The sequence below is a fragment of the Brassica napus genome, chromosome C3, assembly GCF_020379485.1.
Source record: "Brassica napus cultivar Da-Ae chromosome C3, Da-Ae, whole genome shotgun sequence".
NCBI classification, from domain to species: Eukaryota; Viridiplantae; Streptophyta; class Magnoliopsida; order Brassicales; family Brassicaceae; genus Brassica; species Brassica napus.
In genome coordinates, this window is record NC_063446.1 from 15,496,318 (window position 1) to 15,519,152 (window position 22,835).

At 32.1% G+C, this 22,835-nt stretch overlaps 4 protein-coding genes across 4 annotated transcripts; 2 read left to right on the top strand and 2 right to left on the bottom strand.

The window, feature by feature from the left end:
- Window positions 1-1,582: 1,582 nt before the first annotated feature.
- LOC106438236 (scarecrow-like protein 27) lies at window positions 1,583-3,862 on the bottom strand. The gene has a single exon (XM_013879337.3). It carries the CDS (start codon window positions 3,546-3,548, stop codon window positions 1,746-1,748), a length of 1,803 nt encoding a protein of 600 aa, XP_013734791.2. The 5' UTR covers window positions 3,549-3,862; the 3' UTR covers window positions 1,583-1,745.
- Window positions 3,863-10,115: 6,253 nt separating this feature from the next.
- Window positions 10,116-11,425, top strand: LOC106388224 (autophagy-related protein 8e). The gene is made up of 4 exons (XM_013828255.3): window positions 10,116-10,460; window positions 10,549-10,604; window positions 10,883-10,935; window positions 11,026-11,425. Exons 1-4 carry the CDS (start codon window positions 10,421-10,423, stop codon window positions 11,243-11,245), a joined length of 369 nt encoding a protein of 122 aa, XP_013683709.1. The 5' UTR covers window positions 10,116-10,420; the 3' UTR covers window positions 11,246-11,425.
- Window positions 11,426-13,040: 1,615 nt separating this feature from the next.
- Window positions 13,041-13,684, top strand: LOC106388225 (14 kDa proline-rich protein DC2.15-like). Its single transcript, XM_013828256.3, has one exon. It carries the CDS (start codon window positions 13,086-13,088, stop codon window positions 13,479-13,481), a length of 396 nt encoding a protein of 131 aa, XP_013683710.1. The 5' UTR covers window positions 13,041-13,085; the 3' UTR covers window positions 13,482-13,684.
- Window positions 13,685-18,737: 5,053 nt separating this feature from the next.
- Window positions 18,738-21,956, bottom strand: LOC106429610 (axial regulator YABBY 1). The gene is made up of 7 exons (XM_013870363.3): window positions 21,581-21,956; window positions 21,306-21,461; window positions 21,089-21,221; window positions 20,598-20,646; window positions 20,432-20,507; window positions 19,199-19,276; window positions 18,738-19,019 (listed from the first exon to the last, which is right to left on the bottom strand). The coding sequence occupies exons 1-7, from the start codon at window positions 21,692-21,694 to the stop codon at window positions 18,945-18,947; spliced, it is 681 nt and encodes a 226-aa protein (XP_013725817.1). The 5' UTR covers window positions 21,695-21,956; the 3' UTR covers window positions 18,738-18,944.
- Between the last annotated feature and the right edge of the window lie 879 nt (window positions 21,957-22,835).

Sequence of the window (22,835 nt, forward strand, 5' to 3'; positions counted from 1 at the left end):
TCTAAAATGAAGTCTTTACTTCAACAATTATAAATCTATTTAATATCTTATAAAATTACAAAGTCTTAACATTTTAATTAATTAATATTTCAATTTATTTGATAGTTAGAAGCATTAATGCATAGTTTACAAAATATTTTTCATAGTTTACTAAAATCATTTAATACATCTATGGGGAAAATATTTTCACACGAATTATATTATATCTTAATTCATGATGAATTATTTGTGTGATGTAATGTTTGTAAGCACGTATGTGTGCATGAACCGGTGGTTCTTAATTAATTCGCAAAGTAAAATTATGAAGCTTTCTTTGGCAGTCATGGAGACAAAAGTGTCTGTTGTCGGTTCGGCTCGATGTTAATTCACGTTATTATATTTCTAGTTTAAATTCTCATATCTTATTGATGACTGTTTAGTTTTAAAGCTGCAATAACTAAAGCTGATGATGCTTTTTTATATTGTCAAAAAGCTGATAATTTCGAAATTAGGAAACCAAAACAAACAAACAAACAAAATTTCATACAAAGTAACATGCAAACCTCGATCCGCTACTAGAGAGCCTAGAACAAGATTACAGACCATTATCGAGTGTTTTAATAGTTCGGTAAGATGCTAGTGGATTAGATATCGATCTTATCTTAGTAAACAAAGACGACAATAATTGATATAAATAGATATGCAGGGTTAATAATTATACTATTTGTTTCTTTAATCCAGCCAATGCACAAAACTACACGTTTTAAAGAAATTTTAATTCTCTTACACCGACGTCATAAAACTAGATCGATCTTAATTTAATGAAGCGGTTGGTCCCAAATCAAGACCGTCCAATTTAGTTAACATATAAAAGTTCAATAACCAAAAACTATATAATATTAAGCACCAATGACTATAAGCCCATGTGATTTCACGAATAAAAGTCGAATTACATGTTCACGGAGTATATGATATACCTTAAAGCTAAAAGCTTAGGAATACAGTTAAGGGCTATATTTTTTAATCCTTCAATTAATATTAAACAAATTGTACGTAAATTAAAGTCTTAACCTTTTCTATGACAGAAAACAAATAATTTATGTTAGGGACCCAAGACGATTAAACAAACATTCAACCTTGGAAGCTCCAAAAACCAAACGAGAAACGAATTGGCTCAACTTTGTGGTTGTAAAAATTTATTACTTTATAGAAATGTGTTATAACAGTATCTCTTGCATGTACCGTGAGTATTTCTCTATCTCTTGTCACATTCCAAAGGTAAGATAAAGTTGTCGTTGATTGTTATTTATGTGTATTGTATATCAGTTTTCACCATATATGTAATCATGTATGAACTTCACACTAGAATAAGCTCTTAGACATAGTTTTCCACAAGTCTTATTCAAGTAAATAACTAGACGGCAATCAAATATTAAAAGAAACAATAGTCCAAATTAGACTGTTTATACAGCTAAACTATACACTCAAGTCCCCTCAAAGCAAAATATAAGCTATCTGATTTGAAATAACTATCCCTTGCAATTTCTATATTTGGATGAGAGATCTATTGATTGCATAAACTAAAAAGGACCAAAATAGAATCTAACAAAAGGAGATTTTTGATTATATATCCTTACTTCCTTCAAGTGTCAACACCACAGTTGAAACTAAGAACAACATTGAACAAGATAGCATATCATTTAAGAAAAAAGAGATTGAAATCATGAAAGAAACATAAAAATCAGCTGAGATTCATTTGGTTTCTTCTAACATTTCCAAGCAGAGACAGTAACAAGTTCTTTCCTCTGCCAACACATGACAAGTGAAGACTGTCTTTTCTCAACATGAAACCCTCTCACCGGATTCCTCTGCATCAAACACTCCGCCTGAGTCTCCGCCGTCTGACTCAAACTCGCCGGAGTAAACCCACATTGTGTAAACAAGCTTCTCCACGGCGGTGATCTTTCAATCCAACGGTGTCGTTTCACCAAAAGCTTCTCGATAGAAGGTCGCACCCAAAACCTCTCAACACTCGAATCCTCTTGGCTTTGATTGGCGTCGAGAGACTCGAGCAGAGTGGTGTGGTACTGAAGCGCGTGGATCACGGCGTTAGGAAACGGCGCGTCGTTACGGTCACACCCTCTATCTGAACAAACGACGACGTTTGGGGATATCTGTTTAAGAAAACGGAGGATTAACGGAAGGTAACCGGAGACGACGGAGCTTACAGGAAGATTCACTGCGACTGCTTCTTTCTGCGATGAACGGAGAGAGAGCGGCCAGTAAGCTGGGTTCAGAAGAAGCTCGAGACTCAACAACTCCATTTCAAACGGAATCTTGAGCTCTCCGGCGAAGCTTCGGAGATTCTCCTCGGTGAATCTGAGCTCAAACTCGTCGGAGACTGTAGAAGGAGGAGGAGCAAAGACGGTTACTTTAAGACACGACCCTCTTTTCCTTGCAAGTTCCTGCATTAAAGACGACCATTGTCCTCCGTATCCAACATCGAAATCGATAATGTGGATCCGCTCGAAGCCCAACTCGAGAATCGATTGGTTCGCCGTGAAGTTGACGAACTGGAGAAACGGCGACGTTTCGGAGAAGGTTCTGTAAGCTGCGATTCTGAGGATGAGATTCTCCGGCGTGAGTAACGGTGGTGCTGCGTCGTGGATGAGAGAGAGGAGAGCTTCGGAGATGTGGAAAGCTGCTCTTTGAAACGGAGCTTTGTTGTTGTAGCTGCTGCTGCTGAGATGGTGATTGAGCCGCGCCAATATCCCTTGCGCGAGAATGGTGTGGTCGCCGGTGGTTGCTATTAGCTCCGCCGCGTTTAAGAGCTGTCCGATGATGACTGACTGGTCATCACCAGCTATCCCCGGCGGCGGAACCGGAACCAAAGCCGCCGCGGGTGAAGAAGAAGAGATTTGTTGGGGGTGAAACTGAACCGGAAACTGGTATTGCTGAACCGGAACCGGATCGGAAAACGGGAAAACCGGTTGATGAGATCCGGAATTGAATCGTTTCGTAGGCGGAGACGAAGGAGGATTAGAGAACAACGATTCTTGATTCGGAATCTGATGAGTTTGCTCGTTAAACGGGAAGCCGCATGATAGCAAAGGATTCGAACCATCACTTACCGGAGCTGAACCGGATCCGAAACCGAAACCCGGGTCGAGAACACCGAATCCTGAACCCGGGTCCATGATAAGCCTCAAGATGCTCTGCTCTTGATCAGGAGAGATAACTCCGTCGAGATCGTCCAAGCCTATTTGACTACATTTATCATCGCCGGCTGTTGTGGTGGCGGTGGCGGTGACGGCACCACCGCCGTGAGGGGAAGACAGCGTCGTGTTGGTGGTGGTCGAAGAGTGAGAAGCGAGAGGACTAGGGCTCCTTAAAGCGTCGAGAACAGACGTTGGTTCTTGTAAACCACCACGGAAAACATAACCAAGATCTTCTCGTTCTTCTTCGATTCCGGTTTTGTCTTGATTAAACCGTATTTTGTGAGAATCTGAGTAGAAAGAAGAAACACTGAACACCCCCTCCCCTTGAAATCTTTCAAAGGATAAGGGCATGGCCTCATACACAGTAACGAAGAAAAACTTATTAGAGAGAGATCTCAGAACAGAACAGAACAGAACAGAACAGAACAGGAAGACAACAAAAGAAGAAGAGAGAGAGGGGGTGCGGTTTGTGTAATGAAGAATTTTTATTATTTTGTTTTGCTTCTCCTTCCTCCTCTATGTGTGGCTCGTGTCTGTAGATGTACTTATCTACATATGTACCGTGTTCTCGTGCCATCGTTGTCTCTCTTCGCAATACGCAGCGCGTGACTCTACTCTCTCTAAAGTCATTTTCCTCTCTTTATTTTAGTCACCATATTTGTCTTATAAGCTGTCAAATTTTTAGTTTTTTGTTGCTTTGTTTTGGAATGTTGCCCTGTATGGTATTTATATAAATCACCCTCGCCACTTTCAAGTGGGTTAAATTAATTAAATGGCTCCTATGTGGGCTCAACAAAAAAAAACAATTGTAAATCTTATTTCCCTGCCTTCTATAAGCTCCAATTCTACCTACTTGTAAATTTTATAACAACAAAGTACTAATAGTTTTATTCAAAAAAAAACAAAGTACTAATAGTTGGTAAGCATTTTGTATTTAAACTTCGTAAACTAAATCATTAATGATGATATAACATAATAAAACTCGGCTGATAAATCAAATTTTGAAGTTTGAAGATTCATTTGAAGTATTGGTTATATGATCTTTAACAAAAAGCTATGGTTACATGATTTTGTTGATCAAGATTTTAATTCAGTAATATATAAAACATAAGATTAACATAATAAACAGGTCAATAAAAAGCAAAACATGTAGTCGATTGTTGAAACAAGAGTTGTCTAATATTTGTCATAACGAGAATTGAAATTCATTATATATTACTAAACAAACATGTTTGCCATTTTTATTTTAGACAAAATGCTATATGTTATTTTCCAGCATTGAAATGAAAACATATATACAAAAATCAGAAGAAAAGAAATTCAAGCACACAATTCAAAAAGTAAATTACAACAAAGTGTTTTTTCTTTTGATAATTTCAAATGTTTTGCAACTTTCAACGTGCTTTACATTAGGCAAATACTTTTTTCAAAAATAATGAAAAAGAGGCGCGTAAAAAAATCATTGATCTGAAAGACTGAAACAGTGTTATTAAAAAGAAAATCTTACAAATGCCGAGGAAGCAGAGCAAAAAGACGAAACTGACGCAGTGTTTCATTACTACTTATTTACGTGAATTCCCAATTCTATCCTCTTATACCAGCGAGAGACACTACAAAGGAGGCATATTATGGTAATTTCAGGGGAAACAACTCTGGCAGGTTGGCTTTGGGCCTTGTTTGCGAAACTAAATCCGACGGACCGGTGCTCTATTTGAGTGTCTCTCTGTGTAGCTTTTTGAAGATTTTTTTTGAAAACATCGAGACCAACTCTTTCAACGGCTGTGATTCTTTGTCTATCCATAGATCCAGTGGCTCTAAATTATGTTGGAAGTATTCATCTTTTTGTATTGCTTTTCTAAATAAAATCTGAGATGGGGGTTGTGTCTATTACTTTAACTCGTGGTTAAAAAGTTGTTAATGATAGCATGTGTTTGTTAAATAATTAACATTATTTTATTGGGACTTTTATCAATGCATGTTTTGGAAATAATTCCCAACTAGGTTAAGATCCACGCCTTGCGCGAGATCAACATTATATATATAAATTATTTTATGTATTAAATATTTTTACATATTATAAAATAATAAATATATATTAAATAATTAAAAGTCAGTAACTATTAAAAATATAATTAAATTGGTGCAAACATATAAATCAATTGTATTAATCCAATTTTTTTTTTTTATTTGATAGGATATGTTATTAAATTTAAATGATACTAACATAGATAATATATTTTAGTATATTTTTAATATTAATGTCTATTAAATACTGATTTATACTCATATAGTTTTTTGATCATTTGTATCTTTTATAGTAAAAAATTTAAATTACTGATAACAAAATTTTCATTGTGGGATTAATAGTTTTAGTAATTTATAATTAAAAAAAAAAAAGTTGTCAATGATCGTTCAAAAAAATTGTTCAAAGCAAATTTTGAAACTAAAATATTGTATTTTATAAGGTTTATAGTTTAATTTAAAACGATATATATATTAATCTTATTAATTAATTAAATTAGACTTTTTACTTATATAATTTTTGTAATCGTTTGTATTTTGTCATAACAAAAATTTTAAACCATGGATCATAAAATTTGAATGTAAGACTTTTAACAGTTTTAGTAATTTATACCCGTTTGTAAAAATTCAAAATATAACATATACATAAAAATCTATATTTTTATTATATGGTTATTGTGGTTATTTAATTTATTTAATATATTTAATTTATTTAATAGCTTAAAATTAAACAAATATGATAGAAGATACACTATTTTTTATCAAATCTTTATTATTCAAAATCATTAATTGCCATATATACTTTAGCCACTTTAGGAAATTCCGTAAATTTTATTTAAGAAAATAATAAAGTACATTAATGATGAATTTATTGTTAGTTTAATAAAAAACTTATTATATAATTAGATGGACCAACATATTTCTCTAATGATTCTAAAAATCATTCTAATGATGACACGTGGCTACAAAAAGAAGTTGTAATGCTTCTCAAATAATATATATGGGATTTGTATTGTTTCGTTTCGTTTTATGTTTTGAGGTTTTTGTTGTCCAAAAAAAAAGAATGTTTTGAGGTTTTAAGGAAATACTTCCATTTTGTGTGGAAACAAAGATGTAGCGTTTCACTTTGTTGTTTAAAGATCAATTTGTATGATTTAACAATGATCATTTAATGTATTAGTCCTGGTCAATGGAGATGACAATGCTATGCTCAAAAACTTCAACGCACTATAAAAATAAAAATTCATTTAAATAATGAAGCGTTAATTATTATGTTAATGTTGTCTACCGTTAATAATACAGCAAAAAAATTATATAATCGATGAAAGTACAAAACAAAAACGTAAGAATAAACTATTTACATTAGGTATAAGATATTGTCGACACTAAACAACTGTGTTGGAAATGAAACTTTTTTTTAGCTATAAAACAATTTATTTTCTTGCCAACATAAATCAATTTAATCGCACGGTCCCAATATGTTGTTTACAATTTCTAAGAAAATTCGTGGTAGTGAAACACCTCGATGATACAACATGGATCACGCTAACATATTGTTTATTCCACTAAAAAACACTATACAACCATAAGATATAGTACTAACATTACTAATAATCAAGTGGTCCATATATGAAAGTGGAGTAAATGAAAATCAAGTAAGGAGAAGTGCAGCTGGATTTTCCAAGACAAGATTGAAAATTTTGGTTGCTTGTGTATGAATGTAAAGTAGACATGGTTATTAAGTTATTATTATGTGACAGAATTGCATTAAACGAACCATTATACATATAGTACTCCTATCTTGAATCAGTAATGATCAGAAAATTTAAAACAATTATATTGAGCATTGTCATTATGAGAGACATGGTTTATTTCCCAAGACAAACCACAAACCTCCATGTGAGTTTCCACCACTATTGTAACTCTGTCTTAAAACAAAATGTGTGTCGCATTAAATTATTTTTTCGTGGCTTTCTGTTATTTTCAGAATGCAAATTACCAACTTGCTTATTCAATCTTTAGGAGTGGTGACTAGCTTAAGAAGGGACACCACTAACGTGCCACTTGTGTAGATATTGACGTATGTATGTAAAATTATATTTCCCTCTGTTCCTATTCCTAAATACGTAAAAAAGATTATTTTTTGTCTAGAAATTATCATTAAAAATGTAAATTAATGATATTCAACCAATTATAAAATAAATTATTAAAATGTGATTGAATAATAAAGTAAAAATTATCTGGAAAAATGAAAACATCTTATATATTAAAACATCACAATTCTGTAAAACATCCTACCTTTAGGAACAATATTATTTTACATTTTAAATTTTAAATTTTAGATTTCAAATTCTTAATAGCATATCTTTAAAACCCAGCTTCAAACTTAGGGGCATTTGCGTTGAGGACCTTGAGGTTATTATACATCACTTTCTATTCCCAATTGATAATAAAATCTACTTATATAATTTTATTAGTAGTTTAATTTACTCATTCGGAATATCATTAATAAATCAAGATGAACATATACGTATTTATACTGATGCTATGTTCCTAGTTAAATGTTTGATACAATAATGGTCTCTTTTGTCAACGACCAACACAACAACACAAGAGATGGTTAACGATTAATACGTAAACTAAAACTTAAGTATTATTGCTAAAATCTAGGGTTAGTTGAAATAAAAAAATACAAAACTATATGATGCACTATTACACACATAACAAATTCTCCATTAATCATTTGGTAATGACGAAGATAAGCTATTATATACTCCATATATCAAACCCTTTTTTCATCTGTCAAAAATGTTAATAACGTCGCTTAATATTTATATTGCTAAAGATTTCAAGTTTTATGTACCTAATACCCATGGCCTAATACTAAGATTATCTCCGAACAATTTTTTGGTAGAGCCGTCGAAATAATATAATTTTGATGATCGAATGACTCTATAAGATCTAGTTTTGAAGATAGCTAAACGCTACTGTTGTTTCATTAGAATCATCCAGATGAGCGAATAGGCACGAGTAGACGGTAACGAAGTCGCAAACCCTAGTTATAACTATTCAAAGGAGTGGTGACTGGCAGGGGTGGATCTAGCACTAAACTCAGATAGGAGCACATGACATGTTTACATTACATCTAACTCTGTAAATGGGGGCAGTTTTTATACTTTATACATATTACTATTGGAAAAATAAAATTTAGACGGGCGCACGTGACCCCGTTACATCGCCTCTGCGTCCCCCCTGGTGACTGAACGAGAGAGTCGTATCAGGTTTGTTTTGTAGCAATACTTGGACACGTATGTATTATATAGGGCATGAGCCTTTTAGAATCTATCTTATCAAACCAACTACAGGCCCATTAAAGCTAAGTAATCCGTATTATCCGCGGTTACACAAATCATTAAGCCATTGCACTAACGGAGAAGTGCGATCCACTAAAAGGAAACAGAAGTGAAATTACGGTCCGATTGGTAATTAGGTTTAAATTTTTTTGGCGTAGAAAAAAATCGGTAGATTTTTTGCCGTTGTTTTAGATTTTATTGCTGTAGAATTTTATGGAAAGCACTAAAAAATTGTTTTGGATATTTGGCTCTGCAGAGCACTTGTACAGCTGTAGGTTATTTTAAAAGCTGTGGTTTCAAAAAAAAATTAAAAAATTTATTGCTCTGAATTTGGTGCTGTAGCAATAAATAGAGTTGTGGACAGCAGCTTCAACAACTGCCAATCACCCCCTAGATTTGGTATTTTTGTCATCCTAAGGCCAATTGCTAGAAACCAACATTTACAACAAGGCCCAACCATCGGCAAAAGATGAGGCCCAACCAGGCCTAAAAACAGAAATCCAAAAAGGATCCAGCAAAAAGAAAGTCCAAGAGGAAGAAGGTAGCTGTAAATAGTTATTTGACAGCAATTTTATTTTTTTAAATCCTAGACAAAATATAATTGTAAAAGATTACGTAATATTAATTTTTTTTTTCTAAAATTCTACAAAACTGTTTAAGAATATTTGATAGTTTTTTTTCTTTTTTTATAAAAAAAATCCCAAACAAAAAAATTGTATAATATTTTTAAATCATAACCAAAAGAGAATTGTAAAAATTACTTGATATTATTTTTAAGAAAGTGTTTGATAATGAACATGATACTAAAAATTATTTAATTAGCAAAAAAGTGTAAAAATTATCATTAATACGAATTGTAAAATAGCAATTTTAAAAATATTTATTAATAAATAAAAATAACTATTTAATAGCAATATATTTTTTCTGAAATTCTAAAGAGAAGATAATTGTAATAGGTTATATGACAGTAATTTACCTTTTCTAAAATCTTAAACAAGATTCTAAAGAGTATTTAATATTATTTTTTATTTTTTAATTGTAAATAAAAATGAGATTTATAAAATATAGTGCTTTCATTTTTTAGAAAATCCTAACAAAATAAAATTTTCAAAACTGATTTAATAAAACATTAAATTAGTACATAAGAACATGTATAATGTTGTCATTGATTCGATTGATGTATTCAACTTTCATTTCATTTTACTTTTCATTTCTTATTTCGGTTTGTGTTTAATTTAAATGTTTATGTATAGTATTTTCTCTAATCCTTAGTATAAAGTTTATAACAACTCATCTATGCACCGTGATTATAAAATACAAATATTAATTTGAACGTGAAATTTTTTTTAATTATAAAATAAATTTCAAACAATATATGCAAAAAACAATTATAATACTATAATAAAATGATTTATTGTTATTTTATGGTTTTTATTAAATTAAAACATTAAACAAGATCCGTTGCGATGTAACTGACTACTGTGATATTAAATTATATATAATTACGTAGTATTATTGGCTTGTGAAAGACGAACATTATATATAATAATTGACCTAAGCAAAAAAAAGTGAATGATTATGTTTGGAGAACAAGGTAAGGTGATCTAGACACGTAAGGGAATATACTATACAAATAGGTATAAGTTAATCGTTATCCAATCATACAAGAAAAAGAAATAGCCTTTGTTGACATCTTCTTCTCTCTGTTTTAAAGAGTTTCATCCTTATCCATTCCATCAATTTCTCTCTCTCTCTCTGTTACCTTTCAGTTGATTAGATCTTCTTAAATTCTTACCTTCGATTTTAGATTTGGGATCCTTCTGGTTGTGTAAATTCTCAGGAGTAAAGATGAACAAAGGCAGCAGCTTCAAGCTTGACAACGATTACGGTTAGTTTTTCTTTCTTGTGATCTTAGGTTTATAAGAGCACACACATGTGTTTATATCTGAGTCTTCGAGATGGGTTTTTGTGTGCAGAAAAGAGGAAAGCTGAAGCTGGAAGGATCAGGGAGAAGTACGCTGATAGAATCCCGGTATGCTCTGTTTCTTGTTAAAGGTTTTATCTTTATACTCTGCTTCTTGTATAGGTTTTATCTTTATGCTTGTTTCTTGATTCCACGAACAAGAACATGATCTCATTAGACCCTTTAGGGGGAATGTTTGGATTCTTGTGTTTGATCAGATGTTTTTCTTAGATCAAGAATCTTTGTTTGTTTGAGATACATACAATACTGTTTCAAGATTTTGATCACTTTCTTGCATTGTATTGATCATTCAAGAAATGTTTTTTTTTTTGTGTGGGTTGTTGCAGGTGATTGTGGAAAAGGCTGAGAAAAGTGATATCCCAAACATTGACAAGAAAAAGTAATAACCTTTGTTCCTATCTTTAACTTCAAGATTTTGTAAAATTTAGATGTGATTTTTCTAAATGTTTTGGAATCTGTATCTATGCAGATACCTTGTGCCATCAGATTTAACAGTTGGACAATTCGTGTATGTGATTCGGAAGAGGATCAAACTGAGTGCAGAAAAAGCTATCTTTATATTCGTAGACAATGTTCTTCCTCCTACAGGAGAGATCATGTCAAGCGTCTATGAGGAGAAGAAAGACCAAGATGGTTTCCTTTACATCACTTACAGTGGCGAGAACACGTTTGGTGCTTCTTCAATCTGAATCCCCTAACCTGAGAAACGCATTTATTCCGATGTTTCCCACAATCTTTCGACTTTGTGTATATAATAAGTAACATTCTCTCAGCATAATCTTCTCAAGATTTGTGATTTTCTTCTTCTTCACTTTGTGTTTAATAATGTAAACTAAGACTAATATGAAATATTCTCTACATTGGCATTATTATTATCTTATGGTAATATTATTTTAGCTATAATAGGTTTGTCATCGAAAATATGGTTTTGGTTGTTTTTTACAATGTTAAAGAAAGTTTTATGCCATGCGACAACCATTGTTTTATATATGGAGTAGAGAATGAAACTATTAACCAACGTTACAAACATGGTCTCTTTTAGCAATCCCATCTTCACCATTGGTGTTCTTGCGACTGGATAAAGACCCGTACTTTTGAATAATACGTTGTATCTAGAAAACAAGAAATGATGTTATTTAGAGAATAGACAAGATTCATTGGAAACTGTCTTACACGCTGAATCAAAATGTCATGTTTGGTTTGAAGCTAAAAGTAAACAAGAAGAAATACTAGTGGAGCGACAGGAGTAGACATATGATGCATTGTTCAGTGGTTGTTGATGGACATAGAAAAATTCTGGAAGAGTAATTCAACTTTTGGGAACAAAAAACCAACGCAGAAGGATCTTACCCCTCACTCGGAACTTGAGGCTTTCTCATTAGCAATAGAGTGCATGTTACATCTATCGGCGTGTCAGGCTTTTGGCACCGATTGTAAAGATTTAATCTCAATAATTCAAGATCTAGGAGCATGACCGAACTTTTCCATTGAACTGAAGGAGTTGTCAAGACTGCATAATAGATTCTCCGATTTTTCTATTGTTTTTATTTCTCGTTCTGAAAATGTATCGTCTGACTCATTAGCTAAGATAGCAAAGTCATTCCACATGGATCTGTATTACTTTGGTTGTTCTGTTCTGTTTTGGTTCCTGAGAACCGCCTTAAGTTTGTGTTACCGAATAGCCGTTTGTGGAAAAAAAGAAATCTTTATATGATAAGAACTCTTTATGATAATTAGCTCTTTTGTGAGGTTTTTGAAAAAAAAAATGTTTTACAAAAACCTTTTCGAATTTTATCGATTTGCCGAGTTTTTATAAATAGAAAATTAATAAATAAAATTTTAGCTTAAGAATTGAAACTGGGGAGAAAAATATTTTTATAGATTTTTATACATGGAAAAGAAAAAAAAAACTAAAATACGATCCATGTATTAGCTCAACAAAAAAAACTCTACTATCTAATTTGATAAACAATTAATATATCAAAAAAAATTCTAAAATGTGGTGACAAATTGAAACCTATGTTTTAGAATTACATTTGTGAAGAACAAACTTTACTGATAAGGAATGATCACTAATAATAGAAGAGAGCCCATAATAGAATCTAAAGGAATAGGGACCAATGCAATGTAAGATTTATATCTTATCAACAACGTGCAATGGATACCACCTCGATGCTTAAACTGATACATACCAAGCAGCGAGACACTCTGGCACAACCATGTCGAAACAAAGATCGTGGAACCCTGTTCATAATTATCTTAACAAACGAACAAGACAAGAATCTTGTCTCCTCCATTATCACCATTGAAAAAATATCTCAAAATTAGTCTAATCAGTACCATGGTCTCAAGTTGCAAAAGCCAACTAGCTGTATATTTTTGTTTCTTACTCGAATTTTCTTTGCATTCACACATCACATGTTCGTTTTAACTTTGTAAATTTCTGTTACACATCACTAACTTCTTCTATATAAACCATGTCCTATATCTCCTTCACATTCATCCCAAAAAACATTCCTAGAATTTTCTATGGCTCCTAAGGCTCTTGCAGTTACAGCTCTTCTTCTCACACTTAATCTTCTTTTCTTCAGTTTTGTAACTTCCACAAAATGTCCACCGACTACTCCTAAAACCCCAAAATCTCCAAAAAAGATCCCTCCGGTTAAACCCACTTGTCCTACCGACACACTTAAGCTCGGCGTTTGCGCAGACCTGTTGGGCTTAATTAACGTTCTTGTTGGTTCTCCACCAAAGACTCCATGTTGTGCACTTCTTAATGGTCTTGCTAACGTTGAAGCTGCGGTTTGTCTTTGCACCGCTCTTAAAGCCAATGTCTTGGGGATTAATCTCAATGTTCCTGTTGATCTGAGCTTGTTATTGAACTATTGTGGGAAGAAACTTCCTTATGGCTTCCAATGTGCTTGAAGAGATTTTAAAAAGAGAAATCTCTTGGTTATGCTTTGTTCTGTTGCTTTCTATTGTTATCTATTTTTTTGTTTGTGAGAAAAATGCAAATCTTACAACCTTTGTTATTTCATATTGAACTTGTTAATGAAATCGTTTATTGTAATGTCTTAGCATCTCTCCTAATGTAAATGTGTGGTTGTTAAAAAATATCATTTCAATGATTCCTTATAAGAAACCTATCCCAAAAACAAGAAGTAGACAAATATTAATAATGGATCTAACCGACATAAAAAAATTGGCTAAAGAATGGAGAATTATTACATCACTTATATATCCCACAAGAATTTTTATCTAAATAATGTAGTATATTTAATATGCATTCTTGAGATGTAAGTAGGAAAAAGTCTATTGAAAACAGTAGAAGCCGAACATCAAAGAAATTCACAAAAGATAGATCATTTAAACAGGATACGCAAGTACTTTGGGACCGTCCAAAAAACTACGTTCAGTCAAAACATAGTTCAACAGACTCTTCAGTGTTCCGTGTTGTTCGTGCTCTTGCTTCAGTGCCTGCCTCCCTTGGGTTTACATGGTTTTTTACTTTGTCATCCAACTCACCATAGGCCCATATGGCTCTATAAGTCCAGATAACATGCGTCGAAAGCGGGAGGGTACAACCGTCATTCCACGTAGAAATTGGATGGTCCGATATAGAATAACGCACCAGTTGCTACGGAAAACCGCATTAATCTAGATGGGCTGATTTCTAGAATACCTCAGTTATTTTAATGGGCTGATATCTCGTACGCCTGATATTGTATAGTCACTTTACCCATTTATACCAGTGTTTGATCTCATAGTGATTTAATTTGGTGTGCAATGTCATTTTCTTGGGATGACTGCCTAAAACCTCCCGTAAACACCACAATCCTATCTATTCTCATCTATACTATCCAACTCATGACCAAATCATCCACAGATATAAAATCTCTTTAAAACTCCCCCAATTCTTTTTTGTTCTGCTCAAATCCCCCTTTCTAATCCAATTTCGAAAACGTAATTATAGATTTTTAAATCGCGTTTTGTGAGCTGCGATTCCCCATTATCCAAAACCCGACCCAACCCATAATCATCCGACCCGACTACATAAAAAAAATCAATTTGGATTGGGTTCGTTTCTTTCTCACAATACGACAACGCCGAGCACATACAGAGAGATAGAGAGCAGATAGAGTGAAACGAGAGCATAGAGGGAGAGATGAGAGAGAGAGAGTAACGACGTGAGAGAGAAGAAAAAAGCTTTCAAGAGAACGATGAGCTTCTGTGATTTCAGTTCTTTCATCTCTGTCAAATAAAATCAATTTAAATCCTAATATACTCTTTCAGTCCTTTCATCGGTAATCAACTATAATGGCCACATTGTGCTTGCATAAATGTATGTATATACTTGTACAATACGTAACAGCTGGTGACTCTTGTCATAATTCTCATGATAAAAGAAAATTAAAAAAAAAAATTATGAACACAACCAAGTTTGATGTCACCGTTTTTGCTCCTTGAAGCATTTGCAGATTCCAATGGCGGAGGCACCTTTCTCTGCTTTATTGTATACATTTATATATATATATATCGTTTATTTTACGCTTTAATGTTAAGTTTACATCGTAGCCTAGTGGAAGGGTAGCTGCCCTATAACCATTCTATCTTGGGTTCGAAGGTCAGTTATGCATTTTGTTTTTTTGTAAAGTAATGGAAAAACCGTAAATATATGATCTTCTTCCTTTAGTTATCGGCCAGAGTTTCTGCAATTCATCATCATATTCAGTACAAATCAGTCACGATTCAATGAAATCTTGTGTTTTTCTTACTATTTTCTCATTAAACCTTGAAATCTCACATCTCGAAATAGATTCCAATCATTTAAATCATGTTATCATTTATCATTCTCGTCTCTCCCTCTCCCTCTCTGCTCTCATCTCTCCCTCTATCTGCTCTCTGTCTCTCTGTATGTTCTCGTCGTTGTCGTATCGTGAGAAAGAAACGAACCCTATCCAACTTGATTTTTTTTATGTAGTCGGGTCGGATGATTATGGGTTGGGTCGGGTTTTGGATAATGGAGAATCACAGTTCACAAAACGCGATTTAAAAATCTACAATCACATTTTCGAAATTGGATTAGAAAGGGGGATTTGAGCAGAACAAAAAAGAATGGAAGAGTTGTAAAGAGATTTTATATCTGTGGGTGGTTTGGTCATCAGTTGGGTAGTATAGGTGGGAATAGATAGGGTTGTGGTGTTTAAAGGGGGTTTTATGCAGTCATCCCCATTTTCTTTTGTCAAATTTGCCACAAAATGTTCAACACTGTACTTTTAGATTAACTTATTGCTATCACTGAATTTTTATTTTACGAGACAAATATTTCTTAGTAACTTATATTCCTTCAGCTCCATATGACAACCAAAATCACGTTTTATAATATTAAAATATAATTATATATTAAGATATAATTATGTAGATATATATTTAATTTACATACCACTAATTAAATATCTATTTGTTTAATTTTTTGAAATTTAAAGTTTACTAGTTTTGGGTAAGAGTTAAATGAGCAAATTAATAGTTATGTTTTTCAAAAAGAAATTAATAGTTATGAGAATTACACAAAATAGTTTAATCTCCTATATATTAAAAGAAAAACATTACAACATTTTAGATATGACACGTGTCATCACTAGAATGCTTTTTAAAATCTCTAAAGAAATATGATGGTCCACTAAACATATATTATATATTTCTCATCAAACTAATCATGAAATTAATAACAATCTACAATTATTATTTTTTCTACTTTCCTTAAATAAAAGCTATGAAATTACCAAAAGTGAATAAAATATATATTTGACGATTAATGATTTTAATAATAAAGATTTGATAACAATTTACATATCTTCCATTATATTAATGTTATATTATTAAATTAAATTAAACAATCATATTAACCATATAATAAAAATTTATATTTTTTCGTATATATTATATTCTGAATTAAAAAAAACAACTATAAATTACGAAAACGGTTAAAAGTCTCACTTTGAAAATTTTATAATCTATAGTTTATATTTTTTGCTATAATAAAATAAAGATGATCAAAACACCATATGAGTAAAATAATTATTTAATTCATATTCATATTAATATATATATATAGGCTTTATGACATGATATAATTATGGTTGAACAGACAAAGTTACTATTCAACAATTATTAAAATATATATTTCATTCTGCGTATGTGCGTAGATAAGAACAGAACTTAGGTTCACCCCCTAAGGTGAACTTTTAAATTCACTCCACCATTTAGGACCAATCAAAGTAACACATAGATTATTAATTAAAAAACATTAAATTAAATAAAAAATAGCTAAAAAAAAATAAAAACGCTAATTTTAACGACGTTAACGCTTCTAGCTAAACCGTGAACACTAAATCTTAAATTCTAAACCCTATACCCTAAATTCTAAACCCAAATCCAAACCCCTAAACCCAAACCCTATACCCTAAACCCTAATCCTAGATCATAAACCCAAATTATATACCCTAAACCCAAAAACTAGACTATAAACCTAAACTCTATACCCTAAACCCAAGTCGTAGACCCTAAACCCAAACCGTAAATCTTAAACCCAAATTATATATCCTAAACCCAAAATCTTAACCATAAGTCCAAACAGTAAATCCTAAACCCAAACCGTAAATCCTACCCAAAACCTATACGCTAAACCCAAATCCTAGACCTAAAATCCAAACGGTAAACCCTAAACCCAAACCCCAAACTTAGATGCTATAGAGGGTTAAGGTTTACGGTTTGGGTTTATGGTCTAAGACTTGGGTTTAAGGTATATGATTTAAGTTTATAGTCTATTTTTTGGGTTTAAGGTATATAATTTGGGCTTAGGGTCTAGGATTTGGGTTTAGGATATAGGGTTTGGGTTTAGGGGTTTGAATTTGAGTTTAGAATTTAGGGTATAGGGTTTAGAATTTAAGATTTAGGGTTTAGGGTTTCACTGGAAGCGTTAACGTCGTTAAAATTAGCGTTTTTATTTTTTGTAGTTATTTTTTATTTAATTTAATATTTTTTAATTAATAATCTATGTATTATTTTGATAGGTTTTAAAAGGTGGAGTGAATTTAAAGGTTCAAGTCCCCTTGATAATCACCTAGTTAGAAAAGTTATTCTAGACAGGGGCGGATGCACTAAGAGACTTACGGGGGCACGTGGCCCCGTATCTCTTTTTTCCTTCACTAATTTACATTAACTTTGTTAAATGTCTTCAATTCAAAAATTAAACATGATGGAAAAGTACTGTGTGCCCCCATCTCGATATTGTTCTATATCCGCCTCTGATTCTAGAGCGACACTTCTCATGAAATAGATGATGGAATAATACTCTCGACATTATTGTGCTAATGCGATATTATTTATATTTTGTTAGTATTCAATCTTACTGATTGATAGATGCTGAGATATGGCATGATTAAGTTCAAGAGTTTATTATTCAGACGTATGTTTCCTTTTTGTTGGTTAGAACAAATAAAATCCAGATTTCCATGTTGTTTTTTCTCTGTTTGTGTTTGTTCAAGTTGGTTTTCTAGGTTCTGTTATAGTTCAATTACAAAAATATAATTAATAAAATATAAATAAATCAATATTTGACACTAAATTATTAATTTCTTCGTATTTAAACGTAAAACAAAATATCACAACAATAATCTAAAAGATGTAATCCAATAATTTTATATTATTACCTTCGAATCTAAATAAATATATATTATACATAAGTTTTCGGTTTTGATGGTAGTGTTTGAGATTTATATTCTTTTATTTTATTGTTATTTGTGTTTATTTTATTCTCTTAAAAGTAAAATGTATAAATTATGTTTAGTTGTTTAAATAAGATTTAAAATATCTTAAATCTAAATATTTTTAGTGTATTTAGTTAAATTAATTAAATAAACACTTTGGTTTTCTGGTTCAGTTTAGTTTAAAATCAAACCAAACTAAACGATTTGAGTTGATAAAAATTTTAACCAAATCATTAAAACATATACTTTGGTTTAGTTTGGATTAGTTTAGGTTGTCGGTTCGGTTTGGTTCGTTTTTTTTGTCTACCCAACTAATAACTGGTGCTGCTATTTAATTTTAAAATTCTGTTTGGAGGTAAATAGATAAAAATTGTGCTAGGTTAACTAATTATACGAGTATACACATCAAAACTAACATAATAAACCTCATTGATTAGCAAGATTTTGATTACAACAACAGAAGAAAACGCATGCATACATAATATATAATTGAAGTGCAAGAAAGAAAAGAAACCCAACAATTGAACATCATCAATCGTCGCACAAAAAAAAAAGAACATCATCAATGTTAAAGAAATTGGATTTCAAATTCTCAAATACTTATCGATCATATTTATCTTTAGTAAGGAGCCACACCAACATGAGCCGCAGGAGCGTATAATCCTTCTTTCATCCCCATGTTATCCTCTCCATCCTATACACCATTTTTAAAGATATGATCAAAATCAATATATAGAAATTCCTTATGTAAATTACTGCGAGGAAAAGAAAAGAAAAGTTATCCATAAAAACAAAAATATGAATTTCTTGAAGATATATGTAACATTATTTAAAGATGTAAGGTATGTCGACAGTCGACAGATTAGGGTTTACCTGTTGAGGCATGTTGGTTTTCTTCACGGGTTGATTGTCTGGTGCGAGTCCGAAGTGTATGTGAGGGAAGTGGGCCCACTACATTGCACATAAACAACATAAGTACAAGACACATATCAACTTGTGTTATAACCGGACAAAGCTCTTTACTCCTAATCTCAGCTATATATGTTTTTTTGTACAACCTGACACCTACACACACGTATATTATATATACACGCATTCGAGTATATAGACATTGAGAAAATTAAACCCTAGTTTCCGCCTCCAGTCTAAACCAAAGAAAACAACCCTGGAAATGGATAACACCAATGCCTTAATTAACTGAAAATTTTATAGATGTTTGATTTAGAGTCCGACTGGTTTAAACGCAGCGGCTACAGTTGCGGGTGCGGGAGTTTGCGGATGCGGGTGGTTGCGGTTTCAAGTGTTATTAAGCGTTTTGTATGACTGGTACAACGTTTGAAAATTGTTGCGTTTGCGGGATATTTGTGACTGGTTGATTATAAGATATTGCATCGGTTTAATAATAAATTACCCATATTAACATATTATAACATTATAAAAAAATAAAAAACATACTATTGTAATAAAATATAATAATTATCAATATAATATGATTAATAAAAAAATAATTTTTATTTATAAGAATTTTAAATTAGTTGAAACTTATAATTTTAATAAAATTTGCTTTGAAGATTAATATTAAAAAAAATTATTGCGTTTTATATATGTGTGTATATAAATGTTTAAAAATTCTAATAAATAGTTAGTTTAATTTTTTATAAAACAAATTATGATACTGTTTGTGAATTTTAATTAATATATAAAACATGTATATATTTTTATTTATAATATTTCTGTTTTAAAATTTTAAAATATTTTTGAAAATAATTTTATATATATTTTTCCACACGCAACCGCAAATGCTAGCTGGAACCAACTTTTGATTTTAAAAGGTTCGAAGCGGTTTAGAGCGATTTGTAACGGTTTGTATGATTGTTTCGAAACGCTGTTAACCGATACCAACCGCAAAAGCTGCGTTTGCGGGTCGTAGCGGGAAAATAAGTCAGACCCTTACTAGATACGTATGGATTTACCAAGAAATTTGGACTTTTTTTTCTGGACAACAAGAGATATTTTGGACTCGATCTTTTGGATTTTATTTGAATTTAACTAATGGATATAACGATTTAATATGTATTTTTGGAATAATAAAATTAAGGTTCTTACATTCTTGGCAGCAGCACTAAAGGCTTCTCTGTGGCTTATATCAGGATTACCAGCTTTGATACGTTGGATCTCCTCCCTACAAGAAAGGCGTGATAAAGGAATTACATTAATCAATGTTATATACGACTACGATTAGAGAATAAAATAAAAATGATATAAAACTCACTTGATAAATCGGTTATATGCGGATGGGACTCTCTGTCTTTTCTCTGGAGCTGGCAATGGCAAAATTCAACGGCAAAAACAAAAACTCAGACAGAAAGAGACAAACACTCATTAAAACTACTTTCATTGTCTTTTATATCTCTCACAAAAACACTTTCTCTCTCTAACCCATCATCACTTTATCATTTTCTAAAGACAAGCCCATCTTCTAATACAGAGATTCTTTCTCTCTAGATTTCCGGGGGATCCATGAATATATCTCCCCTTTTCATTAGAAGGTCATTGATCGAATAATATGCTAAATATACAAACCTGTCTATTTCTATGCGTAATTCCAATGTTGCTATGGGTTTGAAACAAGATCCAGCGACGTTAAAATAATAAAAGCTATGCATGTTTTACTGGCGATTCATAACCACTACCAAATTATAAATATGCAAAGAAGTTTGAAAAAAAATCCCAATAGAAATGAGAAGGAAATTAGTATCTTACGGCGGTTAACGGGTGGTGCTTTAGTAATCTCATGTTGTCGATGAATATTCATGAAAGACGGTATGTCATTCATATTAGGATGTTGATTCATCATCATCATGTTCATGTTTGAAGGTGCATCTCTCAGCTCCTCCTTCAATAACATTTAGTATCCTTAAGGCTTTAGTATACAAAATACCCAATATATAAGATTTATGTATTAAACATTGAAAATTACCAGAATATTTTGTGTATTGAAGTAAGAGTGAGGACCAAGCTGGAGCTGGTTAGAAGCTGGAAGGGCGGCCGATCTCATGTTCACAGAAAGAAGATTAGTACAGCAACCGCATCGGACGGTTACGGTCTTGAACATGCTTGTGTAAGGAACACTAACCTATGTAACACACGAGAAATAGTCAAAACGAAACCCCCCAATTATATGCAAATCAAGAAAAGTAGGAGATCTATCAAGAAGAGAAAATGAGAAAGTAAAAAGAAGTGTTTATTGCTTACCGCAAGAATCGTTTCACAAAAGTTGCATTGGACATAGCAGAGATGGTCGGAAGGAGAGAGGGGCTCTGGTGAAAAAACAGCTGAGGAAGGAGAAGACATAGACGACATAGACATTTTTTTTGTAAGAAGAAGAAAATGCTTTGAAGCTGGAAGCTGATCTTCTTATTTTGGGAGTGTTTGGGGATTTGATTGATTGATGGGTATTTGACTGATCAGATGATTCTTGATAAGGAGAAAATAAAAAACCCCACCATGATCTGATCTTCTTGATTGTTTGCTGTGTATTATATACCACAAAGGGAGAGATAGAGAGATAAAGGGTGAGAGGAGAAAAGGAAATATTGGTAAGAAGGTGAAAAACAACAAAGCCTCTAAAGTTCTAACTCTGGCCACTAGGTCGTCTTCTAATAACGTTTTTCTTAGACTAATGTTAGATACATTCAATTTTAAATTAAAACAGCATCTATGTAACCTTTAGGCCATATTGATGTATATAAAGCCTTAAACTAAAGCTAGACAATTTAAATGGATATATATTATTAATATTGGGTATTGATTAGTGCTTAGATAACCTATACAGAGTACACAATCAACAAACTCTCCGATGGTTTATATAAATGTATCAATGCGCACAATTTGAACTAATTAAGTGGTCGGAAACAAACGATGGTTATATAATATAGTGTAGAATAGGAAAAGGAAGCACAATAAAAGTTAAATGGTATAGTAGGTTTATGAATAAATTTGTTTTATTTGATAAAATTAGCAGTACACTTAAGGATACAAAAAATTCCAAAGCTTTTCCCAAACAAATATAACTATACGTACACACCAAACACTATGAATTATAGTGTGATCGTTTTAATGTTATATTAATCATACTAATTTCTTGTACCTTAGTGCATGTCTGTGGTGTGATCTCGTGGTCACAAGAGACAAGAATGTTGACAAAGCCGTTTAAGGATGTGATTGCCTAAAGACAACGGACTTTGCTCCACCAACTGAATCAGTTTCAAACTTAAATTTCAATGAGGTTGTGGGGTTTACAGTTAAAAGAACATTTGTTGACCCCAAAAACAATTACTAAAACACATTTCAACTGAATCAGTTTCAAACTTAAATTTCAATGAGGTTGTGGGATTTACAGTTAAAAGAACATTTGTTAGTATTCTCAAAATCTGCATTTATGCATCGGTATAAAATGAAATCCACAAATTTGTTTGCTAGAAACAAAAAAACTCATGACAAAAGTTTA

Bases quoted from the DNA above. Each gene is read 5' to 3' on its own strand.
- LOC106438236 (XM_013879337.3), bottom strand. From the start codon at position 3,548: ATGCCCTTATCCTTTGAAAGATTTCAAGGGGAGGGGGTGTTCAGTGTT.
- LOC106388224 (XM_013828255.3), top strand. From the start codon at position 10,421: ATGAACAAAGGCAGCAGCTTCAAGCTTGACAACGATTACG. The intron at 10,605-10,882 runs GTATGCTCTGTT...GGGTTGTTGCAG, and splicing joins AGTACGCTGATAGAATCCCG to GTGATTGTGGAAAAGGCTGA. The intron at 10,936-11,025 runs GTAATAACCTTT...GTATCTATGCAG, and splicing joins CCAAACATTGACAAGAAAAA to ATACCTTGTGCCATCAGATT.
- LOC106388225 (XM_013828256.3), top strand. From the start codon at position 13,086: ATGGCTCCTAAGGCTCTTGCAGTTACAGCTCTTCTTCTCACACTTAAT.
- LOC106429610 (XM_013870363.3), bottom strand. From the start codon at position 21,694: ATGTCTATGTCGTCTATGTCTTCTCCTTCCTCAGCTGTTTTTTCACCA. The intron at 21,462-21,580 runs GTAAGCAATAAA...TGTGTTACATAG, and splicing joins TTTGTGAAACGATTCTTGCG to GTTAGTGTTCCTTACACAAG. The intron at 20,647-21,088 runs GTAAGATACTAA...TGCCATTGCCAG, and splicing joins AGCACCACCCGTTAACCGCC to CTCCAGAGAAAAGACAGAGA.